The sequence below is a fragment of the Crocodylus siamensis genome, chromosome 3 (genome assembly GCF_052110815.1).
Source record: "Crocodylus siamensis isolate JL-2025a chromosome 3, ASM5211081v1, whole genome shotgun sequence".
Taxonomy (NCBI): domain Eukaryota; kingdom Metazoa; phylum Chordata; order Crocodylia; family Crocodylidae; genus Crocodylus; species Crocodylus siamensis.
Window position 1 is genome coordinate 23,116,018 of NC_143397.1, and position 9,207 is coordinate 23,125,224.

General features: G+C 42.2%; 1 protein-coding gene across 1 annotated transcript; it reads left to right on the forward strand.

Annotated features, from left to right (window-relative positions):
* The first annotated feature begins 21 nt into the window (after positions 1-21).
* BRIX1 (biogenesis of ribosomes BRX1) lies at positions 22-6,977 on the forward strand. The gene is made up of 10 exons (XM_090037926.1): positions 22-166; positions 1,006-1,117; positions 2,390-2,433; positions 3,967-4,037; positions 4,647-4,696; positions 4,794-4,867; positions 4,977-5,027; positions 5,305-5,406; positions 6,066-6,194; positions 6,581-6,977. Exons 1-10 carry the CDS (start codon positions 32-34, stop codon positions 6,842-6,844), a joined length of 1,032 nt encoding a protein of 343 aa, XP_089894052.1. The 5' UTR covers positions 22-31; the 3' UTR covers positions 6,845-6,977.
* Positions 6,978-9,207: the final 2,230 nt, after the last annotated feature.

The window sequence follows — 9,207 nt, forward strand, 5'->3', positions numbered from 1 at the left end:
CGGCGTGGAGAGGAAGCGGGGTGGAGGCAAGATGGCTGCGGCCAAGAGGAAGCGTGGGGCGGCCGCGGGCCGGGCCGGAGTGAGGAAGAAAGCGCGGGGCGCGGCCGAGGGAGCTGAGCTGGGCCCGGCCAGGGAGGAGCACTGCGTCCCGGGCCCGGTCTCCCAGGTGAGGGCCTTCTCTCCCTGACCCCGGGGGCGGTGGTGCCGCGCGGGGCGAAGTAGGATGCTGCCCCGCCCGGCTCTGCGCGCGGCGACTGGGACCCGCCCCGCCTGCTGTGCGCTGTGCCCGGCGTTGCTGGGACTCCCGGGGCCCCCCTGCTTCCCCCAGGCCACCTCCGCCCGGCATGCGTCCCTGTGGGGAGCCCCCGCGAGCTGCATGTCTGGGGCCGCATGTGGCCTGGGAGTTGAGTCCCCCGGTGTCAGTGGGCATCGTGTCCTTTCTGATTGTCAGATTCCCAAGTGTCTGACCAGATGGCAGTCAAGGTGCAGTGTTAGGAGCGTAGCTAGTCTTGATGGATCAGTGTGAAAAAATAATCCAAAAAAACAAGCTGTTTTTCTTGCAAATCCAGTGCTGCGTAAGAGAGCTTGTGACTTGATCATAAGGCCTCTTTCGGGCAGCTGTTGAAAAGCTCATCTTGCTTCTGGATCAACGTTGATTTTGGCTCCAAAATGTGCACATGTGTGTAGTGCTCCGGGCCTTTTTGTGATTTTTCTTATTGGGCATATCCAAAGGGATGCTTGTTGGGGAAATTTTTTGTGAACATCTTAAAACATCTGTATCTAGGTATAGCATGGCAGATGGCTGTAAGATAGTCCAGTAGGATGGGTCAGGAAATTTGTGCAAAAGCTTATAATAAATCTGCAGCCTATCACAAAAAAGATCTTTAAGTGGAAGCTTTTATAGAAGTGCATTATTTCTTTAATAAGTTAAAAATGACTGATTTAATACAATTTTTTTAATGTTGGAAACATCACATTTTCACCTGAGCTTTGTGTTTCTTCTAGGGAAAATGGAAAAACAAAGAGCGTGTACTTATTTTTTCTTCCCGAGGAATTAACTTTAGGACGAGACATCTGATGCAAGACCTGCGAACATTGATGCCCCACTCGAAAGCAGGTAGTGTTGAGGTGTTATCCATGTCTGACTCTACTCATACTTTCCGGATTAGTTTTGTACCTTTTAGCTCCAACTTCCTGCCTTTTGACCACTACGTACCATATTTTCATCCATATAGCCCGCACCCATGTATAACCTGTGGAAAATTGTGTTTTCGTAAAATATGCCGTGTATTCCCTGCACCCATGTATTTCCCACACCCTGGGCTCTGCTGGACTTGCGGGTTCTGCAGGGGATGGGAGGGATGAGGAACTGTGAACCCTGCTCACCACCGCCAGCTGAATCCTGCTGGGCACAGCTGCTGGAGCCGGAGCCCACAGCTCCTCATCCTCCCCTCTCCTCCCCTCCCCTGCAGAGCCTGCAAGCCTGTTCCCAGCTGCAGGCTCTAACTCTGGCTCCAGTGGCCGTGCCCAGCAGAGTGAGGCTGACAGCAGTGGGGAGCAGGACTCACAGATCCTCATTCCTCTCCTCCCCTGCAGAGCCCCGCTCCCCGCCACTAGCCACACTCTGCTGAGCACGGCTGCTGGAGCCAGAACTGGAGCTGCAGCTGGGGGCGGGCTATGTTGTTCTAAAGACTCTGCATAGCCCGCACCTTTGTATAGCCTGCACCCACCTATCAAGTTTGTAAAAACGTGTATAGCCCATGGGCTGTATGCTCAAAAATACAGTAGTCCTCACAGCTGGCTGCATGGTGGTGTCCTTATTTACTCTTTAAAAAAAACAAACAAACAAACCTTGAGCTTACAAACAGTATGGTCTTTGGCAAAGTCACATATGCCTCCATTTGGTAAGCAGTCACACCTATTGCTTTGTCTCTGGTTATCTCCTCAGCTTTAGTCAAGCTACTTGCTTGCATGCAGTTACAAACGTTCAAAGTATTTTGCACAATTGGGGTTTTTTTACTGGTATACGTGAAAGAACTGCTGCAAATTGTGATCCACTTCTAGCACTGCAGGCTGCTGCCTTCCTGTCTCACTGCAGTCTTGCAGCAGAGTCTGTAGAGCCCTTCCTGATGTGCTCGAACACAGCTGGGTCCCAATCATTGGCAGAACAGAGGGTTTCAGAATGAGAGCCTAAGCATAGTTGTGAAGGAACAGTGAAAACCAGTACTGATAAACCAGTGATGGCATAATTGCTGAAGATACATAGTATACGAACTTGTAATTATACTAGGTGAAATATGACTTCAGCTTCTTTGAAGTATGTGCGCCTCTTGGCAGTATGAAAAAGCATACAAGCCTACTCAACAGCACTTTTATTGTTGTTTTCCAGACACTAAGATGGACCGTAAAGACAAGCTGTTCGTAATTAATGAGGTAATCTTGTAATTCATCTAAAGCTTGAATTTCTGACGAAACCAAGATATGGTATATGCACCAAGTGGGAAGATAGGTGAACTCAAAGAGAACTGTATTATACTGCATGAAGATACAGATCACCCTATTTGGTTTAGTTTGGGTTTTTTCAGAGGCAGTATAAATATTTAGGGAAAAAATAGTTATTCTCCTGTATAGAGGTATTCTTATTTAATTCTGACTCTGAAAACCAAGACTAGTAAGTAAAATAATTCTGACTGTCCTTCATGTTTAGAGCTCTCATTGACCCAGTCTGACCCATTTCTGACTGTCCTTCATGTTTAGAGCTCTCACTGAAACCAACGGAAGTGCTATCCAAGAAGGCTTATAAGATGGAGCTCTGTTATGAATTCCAAGTACGCCATGACAACAAATACTTTGAATAATAAGTGTAACAAAAGGGCTGAAGGGAGGACAGGGGTGACAAAGGTGGCTGTCACAGCTGCTGTTGCCAAAAAATAAGATAGACAATGTCATGTACGTAACTTCCTAAAATACTCAAGTTTGTTTACAGATGGCATTGTCTGTACAAGGCTGAAGCAGGTGGTGGAAAAAAAGTGCATGGAACATAGTTAAGGAGTTGGGTTAACCCTGCGGTACAAATAGATGTACTAACAGAAACACTGCAGAGTAATCAGAGCAGTCTAGGGTCTCTTTACAGATAAGATAAACTGGTGGCATCAGAGGGTAAAGTGACAAGAGACTGCAGAAACATGTCTGTGGCTTTGCTCTTGGTAAGGAGACTTCTGGGAGCAGGAGCCTGTGAACTGCTGCTCCACACTGATCCTGATGCATGTAAGGTGGTCATACACTGAACTCTTCTGTTTCAGGGTGCTGGAATAGCTTTTGGTTAGGAAGGGTAGGCTAGTAATCTTGTAGTTGCTTTATGTGGCTGCCTCTGCTGATTTGTTGCTTAATTATGTTAAGTACCTTCCTGGGTGAAAATTGCCATCCATGATCTTTAAAATGAGGTTATTTTGAAGTTGCGAGCTGATTATTGATTTAAAAAAAAAAAAGACTTCATTTTAAAAACAGGAACCTGTATAGGCTAGAACCATTTTGTTCTGTCACTCCATGACCCAACCATGAAAAATGCCTTACAAAAGGTTTTCTTGCAGTTTAAAGTTGTGGAAAGTAAGTAACAAATAGGTTGACTAACTGATCTAAATCCGCGACAGTGGGCCACTGGCAAAGCCATTAGAACCTGTATGTTGTGGCCCCTGTTGCAATGCCCCATCTGCACACAATCCATGAGACTGCTTGGAAATGCATTGTATTTAATGCTTTTCTGGCAAGGCAAGCTCCAAAAGCCTTTTGAAGAGGCTTCTAATTTAAATGAACTGTTCTGCAGCTCTAGGTATTAATAAGTATTGTAGGATCTTCAGATTTGTACCTGTTTATTCAGGAAAATTATTTTAGGGACTAATTTGGAAGGTTTGTGAAAAGGTCTTCAGAGCATTACTAAGAGTTGATTTGTCACGTGTATTCATACAGGTTTGTGAAATAAAAAACTGCAACAAGTGTATCTTTTTTGAAGCCAAAAAGAAACAGGATCTTTATATGTGGTAAGAGAGTACATTATACTTTATTAAATATCTTGGTATTGTTTCCATAGCTCATGTTTTAACTAGAGTTCTGATTAAAGTAATAGTGAAATTCAAAGATGTAGAAAAAACTGGCGCCGATTGACTTGCTTGACACAGGGTTGCCACAAACCTTCAATCTGTAAAAAAAAAAAAAAAAACCGCAATATCTGCAAAGCACAATAAAACGAGGTATGCCTGTACTGATTTTAAAAGTAGATATAATTTTTAATTTATCTGAAGCTGCCAAAGAATTTCCAGTTTACCTTACTGGATGTCCGTAGAATTTTAAGCTCCACTTCCCATAGCTGTCAGGATCTTTAATATTATATGGGAACAGAGCCTATAGTTTTAGGTTTATTTATCATTTTAAAAAGCAAATGTACTTCAAATGCTTTCTGTTAAGTCTCATCATTTTAAGGTCTACTGACCACAGCTCTTGCAATTGTGAAGAAAATTATCTAAAATGAGCTGACTGGCAGTTTCAAAACACTTAAAATCATTTAGATAAATTGTTGAATGAGAAGTAGTATGCAATTATGAAGTGCGTTTCTTGCTACAGTGCTATTAGCTAACTTTTCTTTTTTACAGGCTTTCAAATGCACCCCAAGGACCATCAGCCAAATTCTTGGTGCAGAATAGTAAGTCAAGGTTTCAGGCTATTGCTTTTGTGTAGGTTCCCCCCTCCCCCCCCAATCTTTTTTTACTGAACGCTTAACCTGTTCCAAATCATTGTAGTTCACACACTTGCAGAGCTGAAGATGACTGGAAACTGTTTGAGAGGTTCACGGCCTCTTTTGTCTTTTGATCAGGCAAGTATAATGTTTCAGATTTGCTTGACTTTTTTTTTCCCTTGTTCTCTGTACCACTGCTGCTTTTTGTTTTGTTTTTGTGTGTAAAACTGTATGTTTCCTCTTACAGGCATTTGATCAGGAACCACACTATGCTTTGTTAAAAGAGTTGTTTATTCAGGTTGGTACTAGATATTTCTTGCTTCTTACAAACCATCTTTCTACTAACATTTCAGTTTTTTTAAACACTGAAGATTACACTAGTATATTTTTACTTGGGCTACAGTGCCACAAAGACTTATTTTCACGATGTCACTGGGGCTATTTGTGCTTTAACTATCGTATATTTAAGCCTATAAGGTTGAGAACATGCAACGTTATCTTTGCGTTTATCTTAAATCTAAACTTAATAATTTGGCATCTTGATAACTTCAGCTTTTTTTGTCTTTTTTTTACAGATCTTTAGTACACCACAGTATCATCCCAAAAGCCAACCTTTTATAGATCATGTATTCACATTTTCCATCACAGACAACAGGATCTGGTTCCGGAACTATCAGGTTAGTTGTCTCCCTTAATTCTTTAAATTGCACTAACCTCATGACTTCAGAAACATTCAGTGATTTCATATGAATTGAAAGGCTAAACTAAATTACCAGGATGGGTTTATATTCAATGCTCAAGTGAGTATCATAAGAGTATTTTTATAGTGGATTAAAAATGCTTTTTCATTGTAGATGAGCTTTCAGCTCTAGTTTCTATAAAACAGACTTATTTTGTAGGTGTAGGCTTGAGATAATTTGTTATTAAACTGAGTATGACGGTAAATGGAAGGTACCCCCTTCTCCTTTACTTAACTCCTCATTCTCTCACTTAGTTTGCTTTCTAAAACTGCTGTATACTAGTAGTTAAAGCCCAAGCTCATGCTTGTATATTAATGTTTGTGGATCAGAGCACATAAATTAGACTCTTTTTTTCCAAGCGGCCACTAGTAATTCTGCTGCAGTTTGGCGTGTAAAGGTGCCTTTTGTATATAAGTAATTGTTATGCATCATCATAGTTGAACAGGCCTAACCTTAAAAAAAAAATTGGTTCTGTTAAATATCGGGTTCAGACACTATTGTGACTTTTTACATATACCTATACATGTTACTCTTGATTGAGAAGTTCAACACAGGGCAGTCAAAGATGGCTGATTGTCTTTGCATTTTCATTACAGATTGTAGAAGAAGATGCCTCCCTTATAGAAATTGGACCTCGCTTCGTCTTAAATCTTATTAAGATTTTCCAGGGCAGCTTTGGAGGGCCAACTCTGTATGAAAACCCCCATTACCAGTCTCCAAACATGGTGAGCTGATTTGTCTTTGCCTGTGCTTGAATTTAACGAGCTATTCCAGCCCTGATCTGCAAGCTGTTTGCATGAGTGGACCACTGTGTTTACAGGGTAGGAACATTTTTGAGGTGATGCAGCAGAAATAATTACTAGTATATCAAGTGAGTGGTTATAAATTGGTAACACTGAGTTGTTTAATATCAATGAGAAGGTGAGAGTAGATTGAGAAATTTGGCCACTGAACAGTAAGTAATCTTTGGGTCCCTTTTTCTAAATTTGGAGGTTCTTCTGTCTGCATTTACATTATAAAATGTTTGGTGTAAATTCCAAATGTTAGTGTGAATTTTTTCCATCGCCTTGCTTTTTGCCACACCTGCATTAATTTTCCTTAATTGTTATAGCATCGGCAGATGATAAGATTGGCTATAGCTGCTAAATTTAAAGAAAAACATCAAATGAAAGAACTTCAAAAGATCAAGAATAAAGAAGACAAGACACTTATTCCAGAAGATCCTACTGAGACTGTCTTTGAAACACCAGCTGGAGAAAAGCCCTTGGAGATAGAGTTGGTTAAACCAGAGCCAAAAGTCAATTTAAAGAAGAGAAAGAAACAATTTCAACGTCAAAGGAAGAAGCAAAAAAAGCTTTCCGGAGTGGGAGCATAACAGTTACAGATTTAAATTAGATCACCTCTCAGCCTTGTATACTTGTGTTTAGCTATATTTTATAGCTGTCTTGCATATACTAATGTAAATATCTTTTTAAATCAGTGCCTATGTGCCATCAATTTTGAGTAAATGGAAAAAAAAAAATCAGATGTGGAGTTGTGATCTGAGGCAGGTTGTATATACCTGTGGGACTCATTTTAAATACATTTTTTGGTTGTTGTTTTCATTTCTCTTTGATTTAAATAGCTTTTTCACGCCATGCCTCTTACATGGGAATCATTTTAAGAACAATCTGACCTGCTTCCTGGGGCTGGGGAGGGATAAATACAGCAATAAAAGCTTTCTAGCACTTTTCCATTAGTCACAAGTCAGTCAGATTTCTGGTGCACCAGACCAAGGAAGTAATGTCCATTTTTTCTTGAAGATTGAATTTGCTTTTTATATAGAGGCTTTCTTAATTCTTTTCAGTCATGTCTCTCAGCCCTTAGAAAATTGGGTGGACTATGATATCTTGGTCACAATATTTTACCCCTGTAATGATAACCCCTATATGATCTCTACTATATCGGCTCAGAGGTAAGAAGAGCAAGCCCTGCATGGCCCCTAGTGCTCCTGGAAACGCACCACTTCCTCATGTTATGGAGGTATCTTAAGATGATGTATAAAGGCCCCCATTACATTAATTTAAAATTGACACAGTTGATAGTTAGCTGTGTTTGGGCTGGAATTGCAGTTGAAAATTTCTTTTCAGGTCACTAAAGAACACATTTCTGTCATTGGGGGATTATCTTAAAGAAGACTAAGAAGGGCCCTGGTCAACCTGAGGTTTGGTTTGTAAGTGCCAGGCTGTTAACTCACAGGCCCCTGGGCCTCAGTGAGAAGATAGCTTTGGGCTGGGATTACTGATGGAAATCCTTTTTGGGTCACCCCAAACCATGTGTCTGCTGTCAAGGGCCTCTTCCCAAAGAAGCCTAGGCAGGATCTGCCTAATCCAAAGCTGTTTGCAAATGCCAGGCTGATAACTGACATTCCTCCACCCTGGCCTGTACTAGGTACCTAGCTCCAAAAAAGGAGCTGAGTTTGGGCTGGTATTACTAGGCAAAATCCTTTTTGGGTCACCCCAAACCAGAAATCCCTGCCACTGCTGGACTCCCTCAAAGAAGTCTGGACAGCCCCCTCCCTGCCTGACCTGAAGCGTGTCTTGAGTGCCAACTGATAAGGTAGGTATACTGAGCCATACAAACTAATTTTGGGCCAGGAATATGGGGTAAACATCTATTTGGGTTTCCCCAAAGCTAATTTCACCTGTGGGAGACTCTCCTAAAGTCTGGCCTGGGTACTGCCTGACCTAAAGCTTAGTTTTCACATGCCAGACTGCCAACTGATGTCCCCTGCCAGGTACGTAGACCTGAATAAGCAATTGGATTTGGGTTGGGATTATCCAGCACGATCCTTTTCAGATCACGCTAAAACAAATGTTTTTCAGGACAGGGCACAAAATCCTGAGCAGTGTATATGGAGACACAGCTGCCCACACACCAGTGTCCCCCTCTCAGGTGGGCTCATTTAATCTAAGAAAAGGCAAATGCCAGTATGTTGGGACCAGGTTGGCTGCAGAAGCTGCCACAGTAAAGGAGAGCATCCATTTGTTCATCGGCCAGGGTTAGGCTAGCTGCTGACCAGGACTAAAGAGCCCAGCCTACCTGATCAAGGAGTGGACTTCAGTTGTACAGTTTTTTGGCTGCATTTCCTCCGCTGGGGTAAGACTAGTACCTGCCTCTAAGATGCTCTTCTGCACAAAGCTGTTGGCACCCTAGAAGTTGCCAGGTAATTTAATAGCCACCCAGCGATAACAGTCACAGGTCGTTCAGCCTATTCTAAGTTACAGTAGCCGGTGAACCTGACCTTAATTAATACCACTACAATGTCCTTCAGTCCTGAGAGTGAGGCTTCGATATGCATTTCATGAGCTGTGTGCCCTTGGTAACATCCTTAATGTTTCTAAGACATTTGTACAGCAACAACATGGTTTGGTACGCTGTACTCCCTAAGAGCTTTAGGGAACTCTTCGGTGGCAGATGCGTCTCCACATGCTTCCTTTTTTAATTCTCAAATTCCATCATAGCAATGTTGACTCAGTCTCGCCAAGCTTATGGAAACATACAAAATGGGTGCCAGTACTGCACCTTGCCCCAGCTACTTTGGAACTGCAATGAGAAAACCTTTGTTTTGGCAAACTCTGATAAATGTGTGAACGTCTGATGTTCCCTGTTGAATTAATCAGGACTGGTGACAGTTTTAACTAGCAATATTCCATCTACTTAAATACAAGAGACCTAAATACAGGATACAAGACAAGG